The sequence below is a fragment of the Dama dama genome, chromosome 12 (assembly GCF_033118175.1).
Source record: "Dama dama isolate Ldn47 chromosome 12, ASM3311817v1, whole genome shotgun sequence".
NCBI lineage: Eukaryota > Metazoa > Chordata > Mammalia > Artiodactyla > Cervidae > Dama > Dama dama.
In genome coordinates, this window is record NC_083692.1 from 80,878,785 (window position 1) to 80,906,094 (window position 27,310).

The window sequence follows — 27,310 nt, forward strand, 5'->3', positions numbered from 1 at the left end:
CTTCCCATCATGCCTTGTGGCCTTTAGGGGACAAGGCCCTCATGAAAAGATCTGTCCCAGCGATGGCTTTTAAAGATGGCTGTGGAAGGCTGGAGGAGATCCTAAGGCCCTTGTCCTTCTTAAAGCATATAGGCAATTGCTGCTGCCCCTGACCAATCTCAGGGGAATTAAGGTGGTGAGTGGAAGGGGGTGAGAGGGTGGTGAGGAAATCTGATCGCTGTGATTTAAACGGGGTGCCTTGGCAAATGGTGGAGTTTAGGTATGCAGTTCCAGTCACATGCTTGTAAGCTGGCTGGCTCTTTTTTTAAAACAAAAAACAAAAAACCTGGTTGACAGCAGTTGTTGATTCCTGTAGCATGTATATTTCCACCATGGCTGAATTCAAGCAACCGCCGTGAAGTCGCCGGCTGCAGGACTGGAGGAGATGCAGATGTCAGCTCTCATGGGCCAGAGAGCCACCCAGCAGTCACTGGAGCGGTAACCGGGGGCTATTCCCAGAAAGCCACGGGAAGATCGCAGCTTCTGTAGGCTCTGTGGGCAGCTGTGGGAAGCCTCGGCTCTCCCCCTGCCTTTTCTGAAGATGAGAAATGGCCTCTGCAACTCTGATTTATAGTAGCTCTCCCATTACCTTGATGACCATGGAGCTGCTGGCGGGAAGGTGGCCTCAGAGGGGCCCTTGGCTCCTCTTTGGAACACACCCCCTGTTGCCTTGCCTCAGGCTGGGACAGACCCCCAAGCAGGGAAGGCAGCTGGGAAAGGCTCTTGTGATCAGTTCTTCAGGAAGCAGTTCCTGGGGTGTCATCCCAAGAGGGAGAATGCGAGTGTGTCAGCGCCATCAACTAGTCCTCTGCCTCTCCCTTGGGATTTTCCTCCTTAATTCCAGGAAATCCTGAACATCATGGACTCTGCCCTCCCTGGATTGGGCCTCACCCTGGGATCAGGCCCAGCTAGAAGGCAGTGGGCATCCCTGAAGAGACGGCAGAATGAGGGCATGGGAAAGCAGTGACAAAAAGGGGTGTGCCTGCTTCTGGCTGGGGAGGTACCCCACTCCCTGGCTGGGGCATGGGACGGGCAGCTCTACAGGGAAGAGCAGGAGCAGGTGTGTAGGAACGGGGCCTTGTCCTGTGGATGCACTGCTTGAGAGCCTCAACATGTTGCATGTTGTTAGGTCTTTCTCTAAAGTACCTACCACCTTGTTGAGCAAAGGATAAGCGCTCGAAAACGATTTGAAGGAGAAATGAGAGCTTTATTATTAGCCCCTAGAACATTTTTCAGTGTTAAGGCAAAAAGTAAAATGCAGGGGTAAGGAAGGCCTGAAGAAGGACCTATAAAGGCCCCCAGGGCTCAACCAGGGCACAGCAGAGACTTCTCTTCAGATCAAGGGTGTGCTGCAGGTAGGCGGGGAAGGCGGCTGCGTTCCAACTGAGACAGACCAACCACTCAGCCCAAAGGGAAGCAGAGTCGTGTGAGGCCAGCAGGGTTAGAACTTGCTAGCATAGAGGGTCATGACCCACTTGGGCACCCGGAGAAACCCAGGTAAGTAGGAGGCCAGCCAGCCCAGGCTGGAGACATGGGATAGGGCGGAGCTCAAAGACAAATAATCCTGGACAGGGCGGCCTGTGGACCACAGGAAAAGGAGAAGGATTAGATCCTTGTTTCCCATTCCTCAGACACCCCCACGTGGCTGCAGAGACCAAGTAGAATGTGAGGGAGGAAGGGAGAGAGCGGGAGAAGGAGTAAGCTGGAAACAGAAGAGAGGTTCAGGCTGGCTGCTGGGCCAGAGCTCTTACCATCAACATCCCGCAGGCCGTAGCGCCGCGCCAGGTCACAGGACGGCAGCACCTTCCCACTCAGGCTCAGGATATTGGGATCTGTGGGCACACAGACAGCTGAGACAGCCTGCGAATGGCCCAGGGTGACAAGGCTTGGGCCCAAAGGCACAGGGCATCACCAAGACAGGCATAAGAGCCCATATCTGTTTCTTTCTGCCCCTAAGAAGGTTTCTGGGCCTCTGGCTCCTGGCCACTGTTCCCAAGATCCAATTGCTGAGGCTCCCACACCTCAAACTGGGCATCGGACCCTTTGGGTGTCCAGAAGCCATAGAAAAGAAGGGCATATTCCTGGCTCAGAACCCAGGACCAGTGGCCACCACCCTGCAGATCCTCCATGCCCTTTCTTGTTACCAGCTGCCCCCAACCTTTTCACCTGTTGCCAATGCCACCACACATTTGCCACTCATTTCTGTGGTCTCCGCGGATGAGAAACGAAATTTGAACTGAAACACAGGGGCAGAGAGTGAAGGGTTAATTGCCAAGAGCACTGCCCAAGTCCCTTTCCTGCTTTCAGCTTTTGTTCCAGGAGAGGGAGGCCCTTGTCACTGAACCTGCAGGGCTAAGCATCTGGGAAGGTAAGGGAATCACTCCTTCCCACATCCAGTGAGCTCTGTACCCGGGTACTGGTACCCACTGCCTTTCTGCCTTTCCTAAGTGGAAGAATATGGGGATGCCAACTGCATCTGGCCTTCTAAATTAGTTCAGAGTAGAGTCAAGATTATGGGCTTTGGCAGTAGATAGTCTTTCCACTTATAGGATATGTGACTTTGAGCAAGTTTCTTAACCTCCCTGAGTTTCAGTCTCCCAATCTGTAAAATGGAGCTACCGTCTCCCTTACGGAGTGAAGGACAGGATGTGCGTCAGTGCTCAGCCCTGCGCCTGCCTCAGTGAGCCCTGGTATTTACTCTTTGTTGCTGTTACTGTCTTGTCATTGGGGAGGGAAAGACTGGTTCCTTGCATTCCCTGCCACCCTCGCCCTCCGCTTGCCCACCTGCTTAATCAGGGGATCTGAAGCATTCTCCTCCTTCATTATGTGCTCCTTCAGCAGTTCTGTCTGCACCACCCCTGGCCACAGAGACACGTAGCTGACCCCGTGGCGCCGCAGCTCCTGGGCACAGTCAGCAGCCATCCTGTCGCACTGCAGAGGGACAGAAGGCCGGGTGGGAGTCAAGGCACCTGGTTGTGTCACCTCCCTCTCCTGCCTTCCCTGCTTCTGCCGAGGATGCCCCAAACCCCTGGCCTTCCCAGGAGCCCCGTCTTAGCTGTCCACCTTCCCCAGTGCACTGGCCGGCCAGCTGAGAGGAGCCCAGGCTAAGGAGCTGTCTATGCAGGGGCAGAGGAAGAGGTGAGGGCCAGTCAGCCTCACCGCCTGGACCACAGGGGACCATCTCTCCTGAGTTATGGGTACTGGGACTGTTCTCCACCCCAACCCCTGCCCCAGTGTGTCCTCACCGCAGCTTTGCCCACGCCATAGGGGACGCTGAAGAGATACTGCAGCCCCCCAATGGAGGAGATGATCACGATGAGCCCCCGGCCAGCTGGTACCATCAGCCGAGCCCCATACACTGAACATAAGTAATGGCCTCTAAGGTGGGGCAGAGAAGAAAAAATGAACCACATCAGGGCTGTCTCGAGAAGCTTCTTCTGCCCCCTAGTGGCTTGTGAGCCAGCGGTGGTGGTGGTGGTTTAGTCACTAAGTCGTGTCGGACTCTAGCGACCCCATGGACTGTAGCCTGCCAGGATCCTCTGCCCATGGGGTTCTCCAGGCGAGAATACTTGAGTGGGTTGCCATTTCCTTCTCCAACAGGGCCGCCAACCTGGTGAACCAGGGGCTTGAGGCCACAGTCTAAGAAACCCACAGGTAAAATTAACCACTGAAGGAGGAGAAACGGCAATCTTTAGAAGGCTGTAACGGAAGAAAAGTGCTCTGTCATGACAGCAATGACAAAGCTAAAATAGCTCGGGGGGATAAAATATAATAAACACATAGGATCTACAAGGAAAAACTATAAAGTTCTATTCAGTATAAAAGAATAAGTACAGGCCGCTCTCCCCCTCTGAGATGGCCCACACTCTTTATGTGTGGACTGTGTTTCCCTCTAAATAAATCCACTTCTTACCTAAATATTTAGAAAAAGAACAAGTACAGACAGAATCTGTTTAGAAGAACCAACATGTAAAACTTGAGTTCTGCTTAAATTAATCCACAGATTCAGTCAACTTGAGTTATATCTCAATAAGACTTCTGGAGAAATTGATAATAATCTAAAGGTCAATGAGAATAAATGTGTGAAAATAGCCAGGAAAATTCTGAAAAAGGAAGAATAATATCTTGTGGGTGAGGAGGATATGCTGCCCTCACCCTGCCCTCCTACATCATAAAATGTATGATGACATACTAGTTAAAAGAATGCAGCGGACTTCCCTGGTGGTCCACTGGCTAAGACTCTGAGCTTCCAATGTACAGGGTTCAATCTCTGGTCAGGGAACTAGACCCCACATAGATCCCAAATGCTGCAACAAAGGTCGAAGATCACATGTGCTACACCCAAAATTTGGCTCAGTGAAATAAGTAAACAAATATTTTTTAAAAAAGAATTCAGGACTGGCATTATAATACTTAAGTAAGTCAATGAAACAAAACACTCAATAGTTAATCCAAGTGTAAAGAAGAATTCAGCAAAGTAGTAAGGGAACATTTCAAACCAACAGGGGGAGCTGGTTGCTGTTCAGTCGCTCAGTGGTGTCCAACCCTTGGAGACACAACTGAGAGACAACAAAAACATCTGGCCAACAAATAATGCAGGCTTCCCGAGGGGCACTAGTGGCACAGAACCCACCTGCCAATGCGGGAGACATAAGAGATGCGGGTTTGATCCCTGGGTCAGGAAGATCCCCTGGAGGAGGGCATGGCAACCCACTCCAGTGTTCTTGCCTGGAGAATCCCAAGGACAGGGGAGCCTGGTGGGCTGCAGTCCACTTCGGAGTTGGAGATGAATGAAGTGACTTAGCACGCATGCACGGTCAGTTATTTAGTGGGTGGGATGGGTTCTCTACCTCATTTATTGCTTTAAAATGCTTTCCCAAAATACTTGGGTATAAAAAAATGAGTGCCTAAAAGCAATAAAAGAAAGTATGACAATGTATAAATAAGCCTGAGGTAGGGGAAGCTTGTCTCAGTACCACACCAAGATATAGATGACTTACTGCCATTAAGACATGTGTATATACGTAGATATACAGATACATACATGTATATATACATTTAAGTATCTTTAGAGAGCTGAGGAAACCATGCAGGCAAGTAACGAGTAATAAAGTAGGGAAGATATTTGTAAAATACACATTAAAGGAATCTATTCTACAAAGGCCTCTTATAAATTGATATGAAAAGAATAATTTAGTAACACAACTCACGAAAGAATAAAGAACCAATACAAATGTAAAAAACAAAAGCTCAACTTCACAAATAAAAGAGAAATGTGAATTAAAAAAACACCTTCAGATATCTTTGGCTTAACAGAATGGCCAAACTTGCCTGACCTCATGGCCTGATATTGTCTAGTATGATAGAGGACGTGGGGAAACAGATATTCTCCTTCATCATCCTGAGATTATAAATTGGTGGGGTCTTTTTAGAGGACAGTTTGATAATGTTTACTAAAATCTCTGAGGTACATATTTTTTAGCCTAATTTTTTCCCACTATTGCAACAGATAAGGGGTTAGATAAATAAATTATGGTATCTCTTCCCAGTGGAATATTTAAATGAATGGTAGAATATATACTAGGCTATTAACAGTAGCTACATTTCAGGTAAGAGAGAAAGGGGTGGTGATTATGGAATAAGATTATACTTATCTACCCAGTATATTTAGGGGCTTCCCTGGTGGCTCAGGGGTAAAGAATCTACCTGCCAAAGCAGGAGATGTCAGTTCGATCCCTGGGTCAGGAAGATCCCCTGGAGAAGGAAATGGCAACCTACTCCAGTATTCTTGCCTGGGAAATCCCATGGACAGAGGAGGCCAGCAGTCTATAGTCCATGCGGTCGCAAAAGAGTCAGACGTAACTTAGTGACTAAACAACAACAACAATATCTTGGGCAAAAGAGAAAGGGGTGGTGACTAGGGGAATATGATTACACTGGTCTACACAGTATATTTAAAAAAAAATAACACACACATACTTGATAACCAGAAAAGCATTTCTTTTGCACAGGAGACAGGACTCTCCAAATGAAAACAAGTAGAGTGAGTTATGGTATCAACGAGAAGGCCAGCCTCAGGGAATGCAGAGGAAAGGCACAATAAGTATGTGTGTGAGAGGTAAGAGGAGGTGTTGGTGTGCTTCCAGCAGGGTCCCAGAGTAACCTTCGCTTTGCAGAATTCATCAGGGCTCAGGCACCAGGGTCTGGGCCTTTGCTTTGCAGGCTCAAAACCCTGACCAGCAAGACATAAGAGTGTGGAAGGCCCCTCTCTTTAGAGGGCTAAGGATATGGGTGTTGCCAATTTCTAGCTCTTTGGGTTTTCTTGACTCTTGCTTGACCATCTCCCTCTCCTCACAACATTTATTCCACTTTGGAAATGACAAGTGGATTGTAATCCTGCTTCCCTGGGATTGCCACTAGAAGCCGAGGGTTTCCTTAGATGCTTTAGACGTAGATTTGCATATAATCTCTGGGTGACTCCCACAGGTGGCTGATCACATCCATGCAGTATAGTTTCTGAGAAGGTACCCTCTTCCCAACAATAAACACAGACCTGAAGGGTATATGTCATGCTGGGTGAACTGTAAATGCTGTGTTTCATCTCATTCCTTTTCCAGATGTATGTGAAACCCCTGCCCTCTTTACTCACACCTGGAACTCCAGGCCTGTGGGCCTGGAGTGAGGAGGGGAAGGCTAAGATGGCTGGCACTCAATCTTCCTTACTGACCTTCTGCTGATCTAAAACAAAACATTTCTTTCCTCTAGCCATGTTTGGACATAGTCCATGCTTTATCAAGGGAAAGAGGCTTCCTCATGGATCTTGCATTTGGACAAGCAGAGAGTGAGACAGGAGAGCGGGCAAGGGCAAGTTCAGATGAAAACTACTGACAGAAACAAGGCAGAAGTTGACATTCCTGGGTCCAGATTCACCTGGATGAAACTTCTTCAGAGGTCAGTGGACAAATAGGATAGATGGGAGAAGAAAGAGACAAGGAGATCAGAAGGAAAAGGAGAGGACACTTGTTCATGCTTGGCTGAGTGACTGAGGGGAGCCCAGGCCCTTAGATGGGTGGCCAGGGAAGCACCTACCTGAGTCCGACGTTGTTGATGTCATCCCAAATGGAGGCGGGGCTTTCCCAGAATGACTTCTTAGAGTTGTTCAGGATCGGCTGGAAGGTACAGGGAGAGTGATGAATAGTATGCTCTGGAGGCAAGAAGGGGCTGGATAATGGAAGGGACAACCAGTGGAGATGAGGACTCAGAGGTCAGAGGGGGAGGTCTGATGTGTGGAGCTGAGGTCAAAGTTCAAAAAGCACCTGGACCCCAGCATAGGCATTGTTGACCAGCACATCCAGACGTCCTTGCTGTTCTCGATCCACCTGTTCAAACAGGCTTCGCACTTCTCTCTCCTGGCTTGAATCACACACCACGGGCACACACCGGCCTCCCCGGGATTGCGCCTGGAGAGGGACAGAACCTGAGACAGAACTCAGCTCCCGTTAGCCCCAACGTGGGAGTTAAGGCAATCCTAGGACTCAGGCAGTAGCTGAGGCAACATGGTGGGCAATACTGTCCTCTGGTGTCTGTTTGAGGAGTTTCAGTAATGCTAGGTACTGTCATTGCAGAGCAAGGTGGATGGGGAATCTCAGGTTTAAAATCTACAGACATTTTCTGAGGTCTACTATGTGCAAGGTATTGTATTACTCTGCATGTGGAGGCTGAGGGACAAATAGGCTTGGAGGCTCTCTTGAGAAAGGAGTTCTTTTTCCTCATTCTTGGTCATTTCCATCTCTTGTGCCCTTAGCGCCCACCCTTCACCACTCATCTGGAATCTCAACTCAATCCCTCACTTCTTACCCTCACTCCACCAACACTGCTGCCTGGTAAATGAAAAAACAAAGCTCTCAGACATGAACTATCTCTACTTCCTATTCTGCCTCACCTTCTACAAATGTGTCCCCTCCTCTAACTTGAGAAAGAAGAATAACTTATTCAAGAACAATCCTCATATCCTGAAGATTCATGCTCTGGGTCCCACCCTCTGACCTCCCTGCCTAACTGCTCACTTACATTTCTAGTACATTCTGGGCACCCTTATCACTTATCATGTTCATATTCATTACTTTCATCTCTTATCACTTCCTGTTTTCACATTACATTGAAATGATCCATTTCTGCCTTAGACTTCAGAGCAGAAGTTATGTCTTACTAAATTTGGTAACTCCAGTGCCTAGAAAATCAAAGGCACCCCAAAATTTATTTAACTGAAATTCAGTAGAAAAATCTAATGAAAACACACAATTCAATAAAATCTTAACAAGAAAGAGAAAGAGCACAGGTCCACAACTCCTGAAATGCAATTCCAAAATCCCTAAAGCTCTCAAATAAAGTTTTTTTTTTTTCATAAAATTCACTTAATGGAAAAATGTGCCCTAATCTGAAGTTACTTATGGGGTTTACTTATCCCACTTAGAATAAATGTTCATGCTTATTGAGGAATATTTTGGTTTCCGGTAAGGGATTAAGAGGAGTAGGTAATGGAAAGATATCCCTCAGGTGGTTTCTGCCCCCTGGGACTCCAGAGGAAGCAACTCACCTCCTGAGCAGTGGCCTGCAGCGTGTCCAGGTGGCGGCCAGTGATGTAAACTGTGGCACCTGCTTGGCAGAGCTGCAAAGCGATGCCCCTGCCAATACCCCTGGAGGCACCAGTCACCACGCACACCTGACCCTTCATGGGAGCAGGCATAACTCAGCAAGCAAAGGGGTTAAATCTGTGGAAGCAAGGACTTGCTCTGAGGGAAGCAACAGACTGCGTTATGTCGGAGAGGGGTGATCCTGATAGAGGTAGGAAAGGGAGCCAAGGTTGAGATCCTTTGATGGGGAGAGAAATTTCTGAGAGGGATAACTAGCGCAGGCCCCCGATAAGGTTGGCTGTCCTTTTTGGGAGACCAAGAAGCGAAGAAGGGGGCTGCGTGGGGCTGTCCTGGCCGGCCATCTAGTGGGACTCTGAGAGGACTGTGGCGGGGCAGTCCCTCTCGGCACGTCTTGCAGAGTCCTGAGCTATGGAGTTCAGGCCCCTCGCTCAGAGGTGCGGCTTCTGGGTGGAGGGTTGGCGCGAGGCCCAGGGACCCTGAGCCCGAAGTGGAGGGAGCTCGAACTCCATACCTGCCACCTGTGCTGCCCCTCGAGTCCTCGCGCCGTCTGGCTCACGAAGTTCTCGAAGTCGAGGAGTTTTAATTCTGGTCGCAGGGGCAGGGCAAGGAGTCAAGAGGACGACGGCCGAGTGGAAGTTCACGTTCTGGCCCGGTTTCCGCAGGAGACTCGGAGGATTGGGTCAAAGAGTACTGCGCGTGTGCGTGACACTCAGGAGCCTGGACAAGGGGCGGAGGCCAGGACCCGCCAGCGGGGCGGGGCGATTCAGAGACTCAGCCACGCCTTCCCCAGAGAGGCCGTCGCGAGGCTATGACGTCTAATGCTGCGCCTTAAGCGTGCCGGAGTTTCTAAACTCTGTTGGGTCCAGGCCTGCACCCGGCTGACTGAGGTTCCCCCAGCGGCTAAGGCAGCTTTTCCGGGCGGAGCGGCCCCGACGCACCCATGGGCCTGGGTCCAGGTTCCCCCCACAAACAGGGGCGCCGGTTCCCAGCTGGCGGAAAACGAGGGCGCGGGGCCAAGGGCGCCGGGCGCCCCCCACCAGGCCGCCAGCGACATCCCTGCCCGCCTCCGGATGGGCGCTCGGAACTGGCCCCAGATGAGCACCCTCACCTGAGCCCAGAAGCTCTGGGGTATTTCCGCCGGGCGCTGTCCGCGCTGAAAGAGGCCCCTGAGACGGGAGAAGAACGAGGTAGGGAGCACTTTGGGGAGAGGGATCAGGGAGGAACTGGTTGGGCATAAAGTTCAGGACAGGTAAGGACAATTTCGTGGGTCCCCAGGGTGTGAGGACTTAGTTTCGTCTCCCTTAAAGCATAACCTTATCCTCCTCTCATTCTCTTTAATGTATTTCTTGTTTTTTTCAGAGCTGATGGTGCACAATGTTTTGAAAGAAGCGGAGGCTCAGGCCCTAGGCTTGGCCACAAACCGGAGTGGCAGTGAGATGCTACAGGAACTGTTGGGGTTCAGTCCCCGGAAGCCGTTGTGTCGAGTATGGGCCGCTCTGCACTCCAATTTGCGCTTTGTGGCCTGTCATCGATGTGGGGTCCACGTTTTGCAAAGCGCTTTGCTGCAGCTGCCTCGATTGCTAGGGAGCCCTGCAGAGGAGGAAGAGGAGGAGGAGGAGGATGGGAAGGATGGTCATGTGGAGACCCTGGAGGAGCTGGTCCTGGGACTAGCTGCTGAGGTCTGTGATGATTTTCTTTTCTATTGTGGAGACACACATGGCAGCTTCGTGGTCAGAACTTTGCTGCAGGTATTGGGAGGGACTCTTCTGGAGTCTGAGAGAGCCAGGCACCGAGGCTCCCAGTCACCTGGTAAGTATTACAAGAAAGGGGTGTGGACCTCCAGGGAAGGAGAGTTTAGGAAGTTCAGGAGAGAGTAAGCAGAAGATTTCTTCATGCCCTTGAGGAATTAGCGGTAAAATTAGGACAGGGATATAGCAGGCCAAAGATTAGTGCACGTAGAGGCCCAGAGGTGAGGATGCCTATGTGTGTTTAGGGGACAGCTGTGAGAATGGGGGCAAGTGGAAGAGGTGATTAACTTGAGCATTGCCTCTCAAGTTTTTTTTTTTCAACTACAGCTCACAGTAAGAAAAGAGTTTTCAAGCATCATTCAGTATACATGTATGTGTATATACACATATTGGATTCAAGCCAAAGGTCAGGAAGCAAGACTCTTCTACATACAACCCACTGATATTTTCTCCCCCCCCCCCCCCCTTTTTTTTTCCTGTGCCATGTGTGGCTTGGAAGATCTTAGTTCCCCAACCTGGGCAAGATCAAACCCTTGCCCCTTGCAGTGGGAGTGCTGAGCCATAACCACTGGACCACCAGGGAATTCCCTCCTTTTTCATTTTATTCTGTGTGTTACATTAAAATGTGCTTGTTGAGACCGACTGGATTGATTTCATAATACACTCATAGGCAGCAGAGCTACATTTTGAAAAATGTTGGGAAATAGGATAGTGAGTTTAGGTGAGGCCTGATTTTGGAACACCTTGATTTCCTGAGTGAGGAGTTTGGACTATCTCCTATGGACCATGCGGAATCTGGTTGAAGTTTCTTAGAAAAATTAAAAGGGAAATGTATTCTCAGTTCAGTCATGGAGATGAGATGAGACATTGAGTTGTACCATATGCATTCTTCATCTCCAGGCCAAATCCTTGTTCAGCTGTGTAATTCTTTTCTCTTCAGGATGGCAGTCTGTGGTCTCACCACTGTATATGTTCTTGATTTTCCTTCAGAAGCACAAAAGGCCCCATCTCGGGAATGTAAGGCAACTGATTTTGAGGTCCCTGAAACCTTCTTGAATTGCCTTCAGAACCTGAGCTCCTGCTTTCTAAAGGACATTGCTGGTAAGGAGGGAAATAGAGGAATATCTCTGATCTTCTTTTTTGGAGAGGATTATCATCAAACAAGGTTCTTATTCCTCTTTTTTTCGCATCTTGCCTGGTTTGATGTTGTAAAGGCTCTATTTAGACCATTTTTGTCCATAGTCCCTTGTTGCCTGAGGTTTGAGGTTGTATAGGTTGTCTGGATTTTGGGAAAGCCACTTTTATTATTTCTGCCCTCCCCCACAGTGTTTATCACTGACAAGATATCCAGCTTCTGCCTTCAAGTGGCCTTACAGATCTTACACAGCAAGCTGCCCCAGTTTTGTGCCCACCTCTGCAATGCTGTGATTGGCTATCTGAGTAGCCGGAATTCCTCAGCAGATGGCAGGTATGGACAGGGCCTCAGGATTGATCAAGGTGGTGTGGGCTGTGTGAAATGAATGACATGATGTGGGTATTTTGTTTGTTTCCATTCTCTGTATGTGTGTGTTTATTTTTTTGTTTTACTTTTTTGTCTAGTTTTATTGAGATATAATTGACATACGGCACTATGTAATTTTAAGGTATACAGCATGTTTTGACTGGCTTACCTTATGAAACAGTTACCACAATAAGTTTAGTGAACATCCATAATCTCTCATTTATATACAAAATTAAAGAAACGAGAAAAAAAAATTTTTTTTCCTAGTGATGGGAATTCTTAGGATTTAATTCAACAACTTTTGTATATAACATACGGTAGTGTTGTATTTATTATGTTATGCATTACATCCTTAATATATATTTACCTTATAAATGGAATTTTGTAACTTTTGATTGTCTCCAGCCAATTCCCCCTCCCCCAGACCCCCTGTCTCTGGTAACCACAAATCTGATCTCTTTTCCTCCTTTGTTTGTTCTTGAAGTATAATCGACCTACAACATTATGTTAGTTCCTGTTACACAGCGTAGTGATTTGCTATTTCAGTACACTTCAAAATGATCACCATGATAAGTCCAGTGATGTATTTTGAATGAAGTGAAGACTACCTGATCACCTTCTCCTTGTCCCCAGCCCCCTATTGCTGTTTCTGCGAGATCAGACAAGCTCCAGGCTCCTGGAGCAGGTGCTGCTAGTGTCAGAGCCTCCAAAGCTCCAGAGCCTCTTTGAAGATCACCTCCAAGGGCAGCTGCAGGCCTTGGCTGCACATTCTATTGCCAACTTCCCTTTGCAGCGTTTCCTGGATGCTATCACCACCCCTGAGCTGGTGAGTTGGGAACTTGGCCAAGTCTGTTTCTGTTAGTTTTTGTTCACTGGGCTTTGCTTTATTCTGTACATGCCTCTGTATTTCCAACAGTGTGCTGGCCATTCCCCTTGAGAAGTCACTCCTGGAGGCTTCCCAGAGCTTAGGGTGAAGGTGCCTTCTTCCCAGAAAGGATGTGCTTTAGCTTTTCTCAGGTGCCAATGCCACTAGGCTTAATTCAAGTTCTCAGCCTGAGATTCTGTGGCTTGCTCAGTCTCTGGGTGCTTGGCTGCAAATCCATGTGAGCAGCAGAACTGCTTTCATAGCTTCTCTTTCTCTTTGCTGTTTAGTGCCAAGGCATGCTTTGCTGGGATCCCCTGGGTTGAGAGCTAGGATGGAAGGGCAGGTTTAATTCTAGCCCTCCCTTATCCTTCCCCTCCCCATGTGAGGCCTCACCTCTAAGACTCCTTTTGTTCTGGACCTTCCTTATCCATCCAAACCAAAGTCTTGCTATTGCCAATGCTTTTATGTTTTACCTAGCATTTTTAGCTGCTTTTGGCAGGAAGATTTCATCAAATAACTTAGCCCACTGTTACCAGAATGTCAAATTTTTTATCCCATGTCTCCCCTCAGCTGTCCCCTGTGTTTGAGGAGCTGAGCCCCGCCCTGGAAGCTGTGCTGGCCCAGGGTCACCCAGGGGTAGTCATTGCCCTGGTTGGCGCCTGCCGCAGAGTTGGGACCCACCAAGCCCAGGTCCTGCAGCTGTTGTTGGAGGTGAGTGGGGGTTACCCGCAATCGATTTGTACCCTGAGTTCAAGTTCTACGTGCTAGGATTTAGCTAATCTTCAGTTGTTGTACTTCTGGATCCGTGGGATGTGATGCCCAGCGAGTTCACAGATATGGGGGAAATGAAGCCAGAGCCATATCATGGCCCTGGAATGAAAAGTGTCTCTCAGGACAAAGAAAGAAGTTTTAAGGTAAAAATATTTATTCAGCCCCTGTTATATATACGGAGGCTGTGAATACAGCAAGGAAGATGAGACCCTCTCCGCATGCAGCTTATGTCCTTGTGGGGTCAGGCACCTGTCCTGAACGCTTTCCCCTGGCTGGAAAGCCAAGGTGTCGGATGAGGTAGTTCTCATTTTCATCACGTTCTGTCTTCCCTTCTAGGCATTCCACTGTGCAGAGCCCTCTTCCCGGCAAGTGGCCTGTGTGCCCCTCTTTGCCGCTTTGATGGCTTATGAGGTGTACTATGGACTGGAGGAGGAGGAGGGGGCAGTGCCCATGGAGCACCAGGTGGGTGAGGTAGGGGAGAGGCCAAGCCTGTGACTACTTGGGAACCAGGCCTCCCAGAGCTTAGGAAGCCCCTCACCACCAAGGTGAGGGCGGTGAGGTCTCTGGCTTCATCCAAGTGAGGGTGGCAGTTTGGTGGCTGCCTCCTAATGCCCTGTCTTTGTCCTTTCAGGTGGAAATGGCCACCGCCAGGGAGCTGGGGGAGGTCACAGTTCTTGGGTCTCTCCTGCTCCAGCATCTGCTGCATTTCTCCAGCCCTTGTCTCATACTTGGAAGTCTCGGTGCCTTGACAGGACCACAGCTTCTGACTCTGGCCCGAAGCCCTGCTGGTTCCCATGTGCTTGATGCCGTCCTCTCCAGCCCCTCCGTGACACGCAAGCAGCGCCGCCGCGTGCTGCAGACCCTAAAGGTTAGGTTTGTCTTCTGTTTTGATTCCTCTGCCATCCCTCCATTTGGAGAGTGTGGCTTTCCCTGGGACTGGCCTTCAGTCACAGAGAGGATGCGTAGTTCCTAGACTGCTTCAACTTGGCCTCTAACTTCACCTCCCCACCTCACCCCGACCAACAACGCCCTTTTATGGACTGCCCTAGATGGCTCTACCTTACTTATCTCAATGCAGGGACATTATGTGACTCTGGCCTGTAGTCGCCATGGCAGCCGTGTGCTAGATGCTGTCTGGAGCGGAGCAGCCTTGGGGGCCCGGAAGGAAATTGCTGCTGAGCTGGGTGAGCACCTCTCTTTGACCTTTCCAGGCATTCCTTTTCCTTATTCTGAAAAGCTGGGTGGCTGAGAGTGGACCTAAATTCAGCAGAGACTTCAGTTCAAAAGGGTGCTTTTGGCTGTGGGTTCTGAGCAGTCTGCTCTCCCCTCCCCTCCTTGTAGTCTGCCCACCCCCCCTGCCGTGTAGCCCTCTGATTCCATTTCTATTATTTGGACAGTGAGGTGTGAACTTTATCCTAAGGCAGACCCAGGGTTCCAAAAAAATGGAGGGACCTTCTCCCCAAGTAGAGTCTCTTCAAGCCTAGGGGGATGAGTGCATGGTGATACTGAACATGAATGGTTCCCTTTGCAGGGGAGCGGAACCAGGAGCTGATAAGAGACCCTTTTGGCCACCACGTGGCTCGAAACGTGGCCCTGACGACCTTCCTGAAGCGTCGAGAGGCTTGGGAGCGGGAGCAGGGGGCGGTGGCCAAGCGGAGGCGGGCCTTGAACTCCATACTTGAAGACTGAGGGCTTGGGATCTGGGACTGGGTGTTGATGGGGGGTGGGGAGAGGAAGTATCTATCCTGCCCTGTTCTAGTTTAAATGGGAGTCAAATGTCTTACCGATAAACATTTTTATATTTTTATTGGAAACACTTGTGTTATGTTGCAGGGGGAAGGGTACAAAGAAATAGAGATCTCAAGGTGAAGTTAGAGAGGGCTCTGTTCAGGGCACCGAGGAGCCTAGGGACAGCAGGGGAGCGGTAATGCCTTCTAGATGTAGCGGCAATCAGGATGGGATCCAGACACCTGGGGACAGGCTGTGGCCTTTCAGGGTAAGTGGGAGGCTGGAACGATGGTCAGGAAGGGGTGTAGCAGTCAGGAACGGGTATAGGCTGGGAGTGGAAGGATCATGCCGACGGGCCTGTTGTTACCACATCAGAGGACAGTGGGGAGAGCAGTGAGTTAGCCAGCCTGCACCGTGCAGGCCCCCAAGCTCGATGCTGTCACAGTCCTTTACAGTCTGTCTCTTGGGGTGAGGCTGGGGGGAAGCTCAGACCCCCTCCTCAGTAGGGTTTAAGGCGGCCCTGCCGCTGCCACCGCTCAGACCCTTCTACTGCACGACGAAGGGTGGAGGAAATGCCCAGCAGCAGGTGTCCCAGGCCTTGCAGCAGTGAGGAGGCCCATCTGAGGAGCTCCCTGCAGGGCGGAGACAGGAGGAAGTCAGGGGTGGGGGGAGCCTGGGAGGCGGCCACAGGCTGGAGGCTGGGGGTTTCCCACAAGGGAGAGCTAACGGTGGGGGAGAGCACGAGAAGGAATTGCTGGGGCTGCAACTGTAGGGGTGGGCAAGTGTGGCGTGTGGCCTCTGACCTGAGTATTCTCTTTGGGCCGAGTCCTTGAATGTCACAGCTCATGGAGTAGAGCCCGTAGAACGTGGCTTTGATGTTCAGGCTGCCGAAGAGATCGCGAGGGCTCTGCTTGTACACGTCGAAGGTGATGCGGGCGATGTCCTGGCTGTGCTTGGGCTTCTCCCGGCCCAGGCTGTACGGCAGCACCCCGCTCTGCAGGGCACCCCCTGGTCAATGTCCTGGGGCTTCACTACTAAACCGGTCAGTCCTGGGACAGACACCGCCCTCGCCCCGCCCCATGCCTGGACTGCTTGTCCACTGTGAGGAGTCTCTGACAACTCCTCACCTCTCTCGTTGCCTCTGCCCCCAAGATCAGGGTTAGGCGAGACAAGAGGCTTGGGAGAGACAGAAGGGATCAGTGGTCTGCAGCCCCAGTATGGGCCTCACCCTGCGGGGCCTCCAGCTCTGTCCCAACTCCAGCACCATCAGGCACGTGTCATCCTCCAACAGCTGGAAGAAGTCCTCGCTCTCCACGGTGGTCCCGTCTTCCTCCAGCACCAGTGTGAGCGCTCCACTCAGCACCAGGGTCTCCAGAGCCTGCCCAGTGGCAAGAAGCAGGAGGGGAGGGGCAGAGCTTATCCTGTGCCCTGTCCCTGTCCAGCTGCCCAGCACCCAACAGTTGGCCCTGGGTGCTGGTTGATAACCCCAACTCTCCTCGCCGGTTCTCTGGCATCCCTTCAAAAGGCTCCAGCGCACAGTGTTGTTTAGTTGTTGGGAAACCCTCATTAGGGCCTGTTATTTTCTTATTTGTCCTATTTTGCTCCTACCATGACACTGACATCTCTCCCAGCTTCCCTCCAAGCCACACCTGCCAGTTTGGAATTGAAAAGCTAGCCAAGTTCTCTGGGGTAAAGGTATTATGCTGATAAGGCCTGCCATGATGGGGTCTCATCTCCAATGCCCCACCACACTCTCCCCAACCCTCACAGGGTTCTCCAGAACTGTTTTCAGTAACTGTTTTCACCTTTTTGAGTCTTCATGAGGGTCAAGTATCTGTGTAGAACTTTCATACTTCTACACCTTTCCACAGCCCTAGGAGGTAGCTGTATCATTTCCTTTTTACAAATGAAGAAACTGAAGTTTTGATGGGCTGAATACCTTCCCAAGGTTTGACAGTAGGAAGCGGCAGAATCAGGATTTGAATTTGGTCTGTCAGACATTGCCATTCCATACATTGGAGTTCTGAAATGTATTGTTCCAACCCTATCCACTCCTTCCCCACCCCCAAAGACAAGCTCGCTCCTTAGAAAAAAAATGAATCGCCTCAAATGCAGTAGAACCCATTGGGCTGACCTCCCTGCTTTCATCCCTCAGAGGGAGGGGCAGCCATGTAATAACCACAGCTCTTTCTGCTCATTCCAAGCTCTCCCTCTTGACTAGCCCCTTGGCTGCCCCCAATCTTGGAACCCAGGGACTTGACTCACTCGCCTTGTCTAGCAGTTCCTGACGGGTAGCAGCTGTCAGGCCTTTCCGGGTGGTCCGCTTGTGATCACAGACTCGGAAAGGTCGCTGGGGTGGTGGAGCCGAGGTCCAGACCTTTCGGCCCAAATCGGAGCTCATATTGGCTACTGACCTGGTAGGTGGGAAGGAAGGTCAAGGAGTGAGAGGTCTGCTGAGTGCACTGGGGGTGATGGGCATGGGTGGGGTAGCTGCTGTATTAGGGGAGTTGGGAGAGAGGATCTAGGTGTGCAGATTAGAGCAGCCCAGGGAGAGGAGGAGACTACCGAGCGGGGTGTGGAGGAAGTGGGGGGCTGGAGGGGGAATGGGGAGAATGGGGGGCTGGGTGTGGGTCATAATCTAGACAAGCCCACTGTGACAAGTGGTGGCAGGGAGGCAGAGAGGTACAAATTGGAGAGTCTAGGAAACTAGAGGCTGAATGGAGCGTTGTGGCTCTGCCCATATACCCAGAGCCGGAGAGGGGAGTGGAGGGTTAGGAGTCACCTGAGCAGGCCGCTGGGGTCCAGGTTAGAGAGGTACTCCATGGTGGAGGGAGGGACCCGGAGAGGGGCCTCTCCCTAGAATCCTAGGCTGGGTGCTTCTCTGCTGGGTTGGAGCTGAAGTGGTGGTGTTCTCTGTTACGGAGCTGAGATCTCAGCCCCAATGAGTCGGGGGATGAGTCAAGCCTGGACTCTGGCCCCCTCTGCCTGGCCAGCACGCAGGGCAAAGTCCAAGGTGGGGGAGGGGAGGGGCGTGGTGGTGGAAGGATTGAGGCCCCAGGACGCCAGGCAAAAGCCATGGCGGCTTTGTGTGTGTCTCTGGTGGCAGTGTGTGATGTGAGAGTAATTGGATGGAATGTAATCTCTGGCGTATTTCTTTATATGGAGGGAATTTCTAGCTGCCAATCTGTGCAAAGCTGCCTTGTGTGATTTGCTCTGTATGTGGTGCCACCTACTGAAAAAAAACATGAACTGCAGTTTTAGGAAAAGGGAGGCTGCGCTGAGGATCCGCAGGGCTTGGAGAAAACCGGATAGGAGGCCATGTGCGCCCATGGGGTGTGATCCATAGATCCAGGATCATCAGGATCCTGTCTGGGACCCTGGCCTTCCTGCTTTCCTGCTCTTCCTTCTGTGGCCCAGGGGAAGGGCTGGCTTAACATTTCTCTGACTTCCTTTTCTAGAACTGCCTGCTTCAGTCACAGTGGATTAGTCACTCACTTTTCCCTCCCACTGGCCACTTAATTAGCATGAAGGAGTCATGGAGGGGGGGCTTCCCAGGTGGCGCTAATGGTAAAGAACCTGCTTGCCAATGCAGGAGACAGATGTGGGTTCAGTCCCTGGGTCAGGAAGATGCCCTGGAGGAGGTCATGGCAATCTACTCCAGTATTCTTGTCTGGAGAATCCCATGGACAGAGGAGCCTGGTGGACTACAGTCCATGGGGTCGCAAAGAGTCAGACATTGCTGAGCGACAGCACGCACAGTCATGGTTGGGGCAGAGAAAATGCCTCCTTTGATGGACTTTAGCTTTAGGTATCCCGTGTCCCATCTCTCACTTCAGCTACGGTTGTGATGAACAGTTGTGTGGAAGCTCAGACTCTCACTGTGAGTGAACACATCACACACACACTGTCCAGGAGCCTTGTCTGAAGGTGTACAGTGCAGGCTGCGAGTGTGCGTTAGGGCATTAAAGCCTCTAGGACAACCCTCAAACAATGGGGAAGGCGAGCTGGACATAATATCGGCCTTCTGTCCATCTGGAAGGTATTCTGTGTGCTCAGAGGTTCTTGGAGCCCACTGCAGGAACTCAGTAACGCGCTCTCACTGGCTCCCCTCTTCCCCTTCCCTTGCTCTCACTCTGGCTTCCCGAGCTGACCCCCTAAAGACAGGATTACCTGTATCCACACCCTCGACTCAAGCTCTGCTGGGAGGGAAACCAAACTGAGACAATACTGGTGTCCTGGCCCAAGGAGCCCCTTTCTGGCTGTTGACAGGCAGAAGCCTTTTTCCTTCTTCCCTCAATTTTATCCATCTGCCAAATTTCATTTCTAAGTTTTGCCTGGCCTCTCCACCCAGAGAAGGCTTCCTTTCAGTATGTCTCTACACTGCAGCCTCTCCTTTTTCCTCACCTTGTATCCTGGTGCAGCCCAGTAGTGTGGCCTCTTCATGGGTGTGTGCCACAACTCTTCACGCAGCCTATAAGCCCGTCACACCTCCGTGCATCTCCCATTCCCCCGGGGAACTTGGCCCCACGCTCTCACTGAAAGCTGTCATTGATAACCCTCTGAGAGCCGTGAGGCTGGAGTGAGTGGGGCAGGGCCCAAGGCAGGAGGTGAGAGGGGACAGGTAGGAAGCTGAGGAAAAGTGGGGCTTAGCAGGGTCAGGAGTCCGAAAGCAGGCCAAGATACAGCAGTTACGGGAATGAGGAGCTGGGTTGCCTTCTCTGCGGAGAGCTGGCAAGGGACGTCTGACAGCGTAAGAGCTGCAGGGTGGGAGGGCTGAGAACTGGGGTGGGGTGGGGTGTGTGTGTTGCAGGGGGGAAATGAGCGCAGAGGTAGGACCCAGGGGCAGGATCAGGCAGTGTCCCTACTCACCCACACACCCAGGGAACCTTACCTGCACCCCCTCAGCTTATCCTGTTTCCTGGGGAGGCGGGCTCTCACATGCCTGGACGAGTTAGTGATGGGAAGCAGCCCGGTGAGGGAGGGCTCCTGGAAAGGCCCAAGAGGAGCCTCACCTTGTCCCTCCCTGTTTCTGCCTCACCCTCTGCCAACCTAACAGGGACAGGACAGACTTAGGCAACTTGCCCACTGCCGCTTTGCCTTTGGGCGTCCCCAGGCCCCTGGAGAGCCCCCAACCCTGCTCCCGCCCAGCTGGGTAAGTAGATCTGCCCACTAGACCTTACTCCCCTCCACTCACTTTTGCCCTGCGGTGTATACATACAGGGAATGGGGCCGGACCAAGAAGGAGAGGCCAGGTGAGAAGGGTGGAGGTGGAGGCAGGGACAGCTGGGAGTCAGGACTGGGGAGGTGGCCCGACAGAGAGCAGGGGATACGGGTTCCAAGAGTAGTGTTTGAGCTGGGGCTGGGGTCCTGGGAGGGAAGAGAGAGGCCCCCAGACAAAACAGAGGCAGGCTGCAGAGGAGTGAGGGACGCTCAGTCCGTTCTCACTGGCATCAGGCAGAACGTGGGCTTCTGCCCCACCTGAATGCGTCCCACGGCCTTTTCCAGCCTCCCGTAAGCACAGAAGAATGTCGGCCTGCTACCGTCCGCCAGGGAACGAGACGCTGCTGAGCTGGAAGACCTCGCGGGCCACGGGGACGGCCTTCCTGCTGCTGGCGGCGCTGCTGGGGCTGCCCGGCAATGGCTTCGTGGTGTGGAGCCTGGCCGGCTGGCGGTCCGCGCGAGGGCGCCCCCTGGCGGCCACGCTCGTGCTGCACCTGGCGCTGGCCGACGGCGCGGTGCTGCTGCTCACGCCGCTCTTCGTGGCCTTCCTGACCCGGCAGGCCTGGCCGCTGGGCCAGGCGGGCTGCAAGGTCGTGTACTACGTGTGCGCGCTCAGCATGTACGCCAGCGTGCTGCTCACCGGCCTGCTCAGCCTGCAGCGCTGCCTCGCCGTCACGCGCCCCTTCCTGGCGCCCCGGCTACGCAGCCCGGCCCTGGCCCGCCGCCTGCTGCTGGCCGTCTGGCTGGCCGCCCTGGTGCTCGCCACCCCGGCGGCCGTCTACCGTCACCTCGGGGCGGACCGTGTGTGCCAGCTGTGCCACCCGTCGGCCGCCCACGCCGCCGCCCACCTGAGCCTGGAGACTCTGACCGCCTTCGTGCTGCCCTTCGGGCTGGTGCTCGGTTGCTACGGCGTGACGCTGGCGCGGCTGCGGGGCGGCCGCTGGGGCGCCGGGCGGCGCGTGACGCGGGTGGGCCGGCTGGTGGGAGCCATCGTGCTGGCCTTCGGCCTGCTCTGGGCCCCCTACCACGCCGTCAACGTGCTGCAGGCGCTCGCCGCGCTGGCTCCGCCCGAAGGGGCCTTCGCCAGGCTGGGCGGGGCGGGCCAGGCGGCGCGAGCCGGAACCACGGCTCTGGCCTTCTTCAGCTCCAGCGTCAACCCGGTGCTCTACCTCTTCACCGCCGGCGATCTCCTGCCCCGGGCGGGTCCCCGCTTCCTCTTGCGGCTCTTTGAGGGCTCCGGAGAGGCCCGAGGGGGCGGCCGCTCTAGGGAGGGGACCTTGGAGCTCCGAGCTACCCCTCGGCTCAAAGTGGTGGGGCAGGGCGGCGGCAATGGAGACCCTGGGGGCGGGGCGCAGAAGGATAGTCGGGGTTGGGACCCTTGACGTCAGACCCTACCACCAGGCCTGCTCTTCCCTGACCCCTTCCAGTGCCCCCTTGGAACTCAGGGAACCACTCTGGATGGTTTGGGGATCCTTCTCCTACCAGCGTTGAGATCTCTCTGGGCAGAATTATTATACATCTGGGGCAGGCCCAGGTTCCTCCCAGGACTGGGAGTGGTGATGGCCCGTATTAAAGAATATCATGTATCTGCAGGCTGGCATGTACCCGGGTGCCAGAGCTGCTAACTTGTTGCCAATAGCTATTGTGAAAGACACTGTGAAATTGTGTGAAGTACATTACAGGATGGCTTAAGCGTGCTCCCTCCAGTGGGTTATCCTACTTGAGTGAAACTACCCTGTGTCACCTAGCTCACTGCTGGCTGGGTCAGGCCGAGGCTGGGCAATGCCAGCCCTCGGTGGCATCTTTACCTGTCCTCCCTAGCCCAGATGGCCTGGCTCCCCCAAGCCCACCCATAGAACCACTCTGGAAATAAATGGAGAAAGAGGAAGGGAAGGTGTGAGTGCTTGGCAGAGAGATGGTGATAAGATCTATTCTCCGGGTCTGTTAGAGCTAAGTGGGTGGGAAACTGGCTCTGGGAAGGGAAAGTCAGTCTGTAGGGTTTGAAAGGAAAGTTTTCTTGTCTGTCTTGTGGTTGGCACAGCGGGGGAGGGGCCTTGGAAGTCGGAGACTTACCTTCCCTGAATGTAACTCTCCCTGAAAAGGTCACCTGACTCAAAAAAGGCGCTCAGGAGCAGACACTCATTCACCCAGGAGGCTTCTGGGGGTTGGAGTTGAGGGGTATGAGGAACGGTGTGGATATCTGGAAGACAAAAGGAATTTTTCAGGGAGATGCCACTTCTCCTTTCTCTCTTTTTCCTCTCTGCCAAGTCTTGGCTTCTCCCAAGACTGCTAGCTGTTCCTCACCTCCTCCAATACTTCTCGATTCCCATCTTTTGGAATCTCTCTAGGTCTCAAAATTGTTCTGGATCCTGACACTTTTGAGTTTGGGAATGTAGGATGGAGTCCTTTTTAGGGGATGTCCATGTGCACACACGTGTGGTCACTAGGGTAACCAGCTCATCCCCATTTGTCTAGGACTTTCTCAGTTTTAGCACTGCAAGTCTTTTGTCCCAGGCCCCTGAGTCTCTAACAAACGTAGATGTTTGATTACTTGAGTGGTCACACTGACCATCACCCTAGGTTCTGCTTTTTTGACTGTTTACACCACCCAGGCAGAAGTCAAGTTAGAGGAAATCCAATCCTCAGGGTCGGGCCAGGGTCACCAAAACTGGAATTGGAAAGAGCTCTGGACTTGGCGGGGGAGGTCAGAAAGTATGGTTAGAGTGTCTAGTCTGGGGCAGAGGGAGAAAGACCATAGAGAGAGATGGAGGTGGGGAGCAGCTTAGAAGAGGAGGCAAAGACAACCTAGTTCCTGTCAGAAGGGGCCTCTGGGTGACCCCAGAGCTCTGAGCCAGAAGCTTCTATCCCCAAACACTGACTTCGTGGCTTTCTTCCTGTCCTCGCGCACCAGAGCAGAGGCTTCCTAACTTCTGTTACACATTTCCTATCCCACACGCCGTCTGTGGCCAGAAGGCTCTTCCTCAACTCTGCCTCCAGCTCTTACTGCGGTTTCAGCCCATCTCTTTTCATCATATCCTCTAGCTGATAGCTGCTGGGTCAACTCTGATCTGGCTCTTCTCTTTTTTTATTTCTTAAAAAAATTTAATTTACTTATTTTTTGCTGTGCTGGGTCTTCATAGCTGCACACGGGCTTTCTCAAGTCGTGGTGAGTGGGGGCTACTCTCTAGTTGGGGTGTGTGAGTTTCTCACTGAGGGGGCTTCTCTCGTTGTGGCTTGAAGGCTCTAGGGCTCAGGTTCAGGAATTGTGGCACACGGGCTTAGTTGCCCCTTGGCATGTGGAATCTTCCCGGAGCAGGGATTGAACCCCTATCCCCTGTATTGGCAGGCAGATTCTTAACCACAGGGAAGTCCTGCTCTGGCTTTTCTCAAAGCAGGAAAGCTGGGGCCACTACAAAGGTTAAGGGACCTCAATGACCACCATTACACTCTTACCCATTACCACCATTACGCATATTTCCCAAGAAGTGGTGGAGTTGGAAGGGAAGCAGGAAGGCTCATGATTGGATTGAAGATTAGACTTCTTGGTTCTTGGCTTCTGCAGGAGAGTCAAGAAGAGGAGACTGCCCTCCTTCCAGGGAGGGGGAAGAGTGATCCTTTTGGGGGCTGCTTCGCTTTCCACATTCCTGGTTCCCCCCTCTCTCACGTCTGCTTCTTGTGCTCATCTCTGCTTTCCCTCTGTGTCTAAGGTGGGACAGAAGTCAGCTGTGGGAAGGTAGGAAAGAGGTAGTGCTGACTTACTTGCCCAGCCCCACATCTTAAGTCCAAATTCATGTGGCAGCGTAGCCACATTGGCAGCGCAAGGCAAGTGCTTCAGGAAGGGGAAGAAATTGTCATTCTGTGTGATACTAGAGAGACCATTTGGCTTCTACGAAAGAAAAGGGAGATGGACCTAGAATGGAACTAGTCCTTTTAAATGAGGGGAGGGATGGAGGGTGCTGGAAGGGGGTCCTCTCCACCAAATCCCAGTCATGGCTTGAAACCAAGCCAAAGACAGAGTGCTGTCCTCTTTAAGTCATGACATCACCTGACCCAAACCCAGAACCGAGCCCCAGCCCACATTTCCTATTAATCTGAAAATCTACATCGTTCACAGAAGATATAAAGATATTCAACATTCTGACCTCTTAGTCTGAGTCCATTTCCCCTCTCTGGCTTCCTTCTCTCCTTCTCTTGCATGACACAATTCATTATTCTGTTCGATTCTTCAGTCTAGACCTTCATCTGAGGCCACATTTCAGCCTACCCACCCGCTCACTCCTCTTTCCTCTCTCATTGCCCCTTCCGGGGCTCTTCTCTTCTGGCCCCACCCCTGAGGAGTCCTCCTTCCCACTGGGCTCTCCTGGAACACAAAGACTATTCCACCCCACCTAGTGAAGGGAGCGGGTCGGAGTTTCCGCCCCACCCTCAGGAAGGTGCATCTCCCCTCCCCTGCTCTTTGGTACTTCCTCTCTAGCTGACTTAACTGACAGCACCCAGACTCCAGGCCAGGCCCCTGGCACCGGCACAGATCTGGGGATAGGCTACGCCATTCTGCCCTCACCCTGGGATTGGCACCAGCTTCCAACCAGTGCCCGGCAAAGCCTTAAGTGAGTACCCTGGAGTAGGGGAGGTGGGGGGAGGGAGCAGAGCTGTAAGAGAAAGTCCAAAGGACTTCCAAAGAAAGCTGACCAGTGGTAAAGGAACTTGAGAGGACTTGGTCTTGTCTCCTGTCCACGAAATCTTCCCCATCCCTGTTATTCTTGGTGGACCCTGGGCACCTCTGGGGTGAGTGGGTAGGTGATTGGAAGAGGTCAGTGGCACTTGAGTGGGCTGAGGGTCTGGCCGGGGTTGGGGGGTGGTAGGGGAAAGGAGCTAGCCTTTTGAGAGGTGCAGCATTGTTAAGGAAAGCCTCCACTTTGGTTCTGGGTTTTAGGGTCTCCTGAGGGACGGTGGCTGACGGGTCTGGAAATCCTGCTTCTGCTGCTGCTGTATATTTTGCAATTGGGTCTATGGGCAGGGAGGGGCTCTGTGGCCCAGTTAGGAAATTAATCTTTCTACTCAGCCAGATCCCCTTAAGACAGGTCAGTGGGTGATGATGAGGGTAGTATACCCTGGTGACCAGCATCTGATGGTACTGATCTTGGAGACAGATGAGAGTACCCAGACTAGGTGTGTCCAGAGTGTCAGGAGACCCTTCCTTCATGTGCGTGTCACACTCACTCTCCAGGTCCTTGCTATAGCCATGAACACTACATCTCCTGCGGCACCCTCCTCACCAAGTGTCAGTTTCATCTCTCTGCTGGTCATCATCGTACTGTCAGTGGCGCTGGCTGTAGGGCTTCCTGGCAACAGCTTTGTGGTGTGGAGCATCCTGGCAAAGCTGCCGAAGCGCTCTGTCACTGCCCTGATGGTGCTGCACTTGGCCCTGGCCGACCTGGCCGTCTTGCTCACTGCCCCCTTTTTCCTCCACTCTGTGGCCCGAGGCACCTGGACTTTCGGAACATCCGGCTGCCGCCTGTTCCACTATGTCTGTGGAGTCAGCATGTATGCCAGCGTCCTGCTTATCACGGCCATGAGTCTGGACCGCTCGCTGGCGGTGGCCCTGCCCTTTGTGTCCCAGAAGCTGCGCACCAAGGCAGTCGCCTGGCGGGTGCTGGCCGGCATCTGGGTAGTGTCTGTTCTGCTGGCCACTCCCGTCCTCTTGTACCGCACGGTGTACTTGCGACCGGACAATAGGAGCCTGATCTGCTTCCCGACGTACCCCAGCGAAAGACATCGGGCCTTCCATCTGTTCTTCGAGGTGATCACCGGCTTCCTGCTGCCCTTCCTGGTCGTGGTGGCCAGCTACTGCGACATCGGGCGCAGGTTGCGGGCCCGGCGCTTCCGCCGCAGCCGCCGCACCGGCCGCCTGGTGGCGCTCATCATCCTGGCCTTCGCCGCCTTCTGGCTGCCCTACCACGTGGTGAACCTGGCCGAGGGGTTCCGCGCCGCAGCGGGCAAGGCCGTGGGTTCCGGACCGGTGGGTAAGCGGCTGCTCCTGGCCCGCCACGTGCTCATCACGGTGGCCTTCCTGAGCAGCAGCGTGAACCCCGTGCTGTACGCGTGCGCCGGGGGCGGCCTGTTGCGCTCGGCCGGCATGGGCTTCGTCGCCAAGCTGTTAGAGGGCACCGGCTCCGAGGCGTCCAGCAGCCGTCGCGGGGGCACCCTGGCCCAGACGGTGAGGGGCACCCCCGCCTCTCCCGAGCCTGACCCCGCCGAGAGCCTCACTGCCTCCACCAACCCTCTCGAGTGAAGCGAACTCAACTAGGCCTGCTGGCTGGCCGCAGTGCAAAGACCCTAGCTTGGGGGAATGCCCTCCCCGCTGGCCTGACCCAATTTTTGACCATCCCCCTCCTTCCCCCAGGAAGAGAACGCTGGTGGGAGAGTGGGGCGGAAGCGGGGGAGGGGCACAAGTCAGGGCTGAATGGGAACCGGGTCCCCACAGGCAGCCTTACAATTAAAACTGAAGTCTGAAACTGGGTCAACTCCAGTCTGTGTGATGTGTTCATCATGGGGGACTGGGGTGCTCCTGGTTGCTTCTTCTCAATTGCAGAGTGGCACATCCTTTAGTTTGCCATGCTTTTCAGTTTTGGGACACAGAGACAGAGAAATCAGACCTTCCCACCCCGATTCTGAGGAAGGTGATCTGCAGATCATACTTGGAACAACATAGGTCTGCAGACCCCTGAAGGAGCTGGCCAAGGAAGACCACCCAGGTGTGCCCATCACACCAGACTCCCTGACT

At 52.9% G+C, this 27,310-nt stretch overlaps 5 protein-coding genes across 9 annotated transcripts; 3 read left to right on the forward strand and 2 right to left on the reverse strand.

Annotated features, from left to right (window-relative positions):
• Positions 1–1,225: 1,225 nt before the first annotated feature.
• DHRS1 (dehydrogenase/reductase 1) lies at positions 1,226–9,416 on the reverse strand. 2 transcript variants are annotated; one of them, XM_061157892.1, is made up of 9 exons: positions 9,205–9,416; positions 8,636–8,810; positions 7,356–7,499; positions 7,129–7,208; positions 3,285–3,417; positions 2,824–2,970; positions 2,206–2,275; positions 1,791–1,871; positions 1,226–1,617 (listed from the first exon to the last, which is right to left on the reverse strand). In XM_061157892.1, the coding sequence occupies exons 2-9, from the start codon at positions 8,783–8,785 to the stop codon at positions 1,481–1,483; spliced, it is 942 nt and encodes a 313-aa protein (XP_061013875.1). In that variant the 5' UTR covers positions 8,786–8,810; positions 9,205–9,416; the 3' UTR covers positions 1,226–1,480. The 2 variants fall into 2 exon arrangements, with proteins under 2 accessions (XP_061013875.1, XP_061013876.1); XM_061157893.1 differs by lacking the exon at positions 7,356–7,499.
• A 100-nt stretch (positions 9,417–9,516) lies between these two features.
• Positions 9,517–15,392, forward strand: NOP9 (NOP9 nucleolar protein). The gene is made up of 10 exons (XM_061157882.1): positions 9,517–9,880; positions 10,053–10,502; positions 11,432–11,542; positions 11,768–11,909; positions 12,576–12,768; positions 13,378–13,518; positions 13,915–14,040; positions 14,210–14,446; positions 14,657–14,762; positions 15,110–15,392. Exons 1-10 carry the CDS (start codon positions 9,634–9,636, stop codon positions 15,265–15,267), a joined length of 1,911 nt encoding a protein of 636 aa, XP_061013865.1. The 5' UTR covers positions 9,517–9,633; the 3' UTR covers positions 15,268–15,392.
• CIDEB (cell death inducing DFFA like effector b) lies at positions 15,368–18,254 on the reverse strand. The gene is made up of 5 exons (XM_061157894.1): positions 18,089–18,254; positions 17,576–17,720; positions 16,535–16,684; positions 16,110–16,300; positions 15,368–15,938 (listed from the first exon to the last, which is right to left on the reverse strand). The coding sequence occupies exons 1-5, from the start codon at positions 18,127–18,129 to the stop codon at positions 15,806–15,808; spliced, it is 660 nt and encodes a 219-aa protein (XP_061013877.1). The 5' UTR covers positions 18,130–18,254; the 3' UTR covers positions 15,368–15,805.
• A 2,114-nt stretch (positions 18,255–20,368) lies between these two features.
• LTB4R2 (leukotriene B4 receptor 2) lies at positions 20,369–21,939 on the forward strand. Its single transcript, XM_061157887.1, has 2 exons — positions 20,369–20,458; positions 20,812–21,939. Exon 2 carries the CDS (start codon positions 20,832–20,834, stop codon positions 21,906–21,908), a length of 1,077 nt encoding a protein of 358 aa, XP_061013870.1. The 5' UTR covers positions 20,369–20,458; positions 20,812–20,831; the 3' UTR covers positions 21,909–21,939.
• An 836-nt stretch (positions 21,940–22,775) lies between these two features.
• On the forward strand, positions 22,776–27,041 carry LTB4R (leukotriene B4 receptor). 4 transcript variants are annotated; one of them, XM_061157889.1, is made up of 3 exons: positions 22,777–23,692; positions 25,001–25,133; positions 25,754–27,041. In XM_061157889.1, the coding sequence occupies exon 3, from the start codon at positions 25,769–25,771 to the stop codon at positions 26,816–26,818; it is 1,050 nt and encodes a 349-aa protein (XP_061013872.1). In that variant the 5' UTR covers positions 22,777–23,692; positions 25,001–25,133; positions 25,754–25,768; the 3' UTR covers positions 26,819–27,041. The 4 variants fall into 4 exon arrangements, with proteins under 4 accessions (XP_061013873.1, XP_061013872.1, XP_061013871.1 ...); XM_061157890.1 differs by lacking the exon at positions 25,001–25,133 and having other exon boundaries at positions 22,776–23,692; XM_061157888.1 differs by lacking the exon at positions 22,777–23,692 and having other exon boundaries at positions 23,705–25,133.
• Positions 27,042–27,310: the final 269 nt, after the last annotated feature.

Coding starts and splice junctions, on each gene's coding strand:
- DHRS1 (XM_061157892.1), bottom strand. CDS start 8,785: ATGCCTGCTCCCATGAAGGGTCAGGTGTGCGTGGTGACTGGTGCCTCC. Junction 3,418..7,128: donor ATCAACAACGTCGGACTCAG/GTAGGTGCTTCC, acceptor GCCCCACCTTAG/AGGCCATTACTTATGTTCAG. Junction 1,872..2,205: donor TGTGGTGGCATTGGCAACAG/GTGAAAAGGTTG, acceptor GTGTGCCCACAG/ATCCCAATATCCTGAGCCTG.
- NOP9 (XM_061157882.1), top strand. CDS start 9,634: ATGGGCCTGGGTCCAGGTTCCCCCCACAAACAGGGGCGCCGGTTCCCA. Junction 14,041..14,209: donor CAGTGCCCATGGAGCACCAG/GTGGGTGAGGTA, acceptor TTGTCCTTTCAG/GTGGAAATGGCCACCGCCAG. Junction 14,763..15,109: donor GGAAATTGCTGCTGAGCTGG/GTGAGCACCTCT, acceptor TTCCCTTTGCAG/GGGAGCGGAACCAGGAGCTG.
- CIDEB (XM_061157894.1), bottom strand. CDS start 18,129: ATGGAGTACCTCTCTAACCTGGACCCCAGCGGCCTGCTCAG. Junction 17,721..18,088: donor GACCCCAGCGGCCTGCTCAG/GTGACTCCTAAC, acceptor CCCACCTACCAG/GTCAGTAGCCAATATGAGCT. Junction 16,301..16,534: donor AGAGCTGGAGGCCCCGCAGG/GTGAGGCCCATA, acceptor GGTGCCCTGCAG/AGCGGGGTGCTGCCGTACAG.
- LTB4R2 (XM_061157887.1), top strand. CDS start 20,832: ATGTCGGCCTGCTACCGTCCGCCAGGGAACGAGACGCTGCTGAGCTGG.
- LTB4R (XM_061157890.1), top strand. CDS start 25,769: ATGAACACTACATCTCCTGCGGCACCCTCCTCACCAAGTGTCAGTTTC.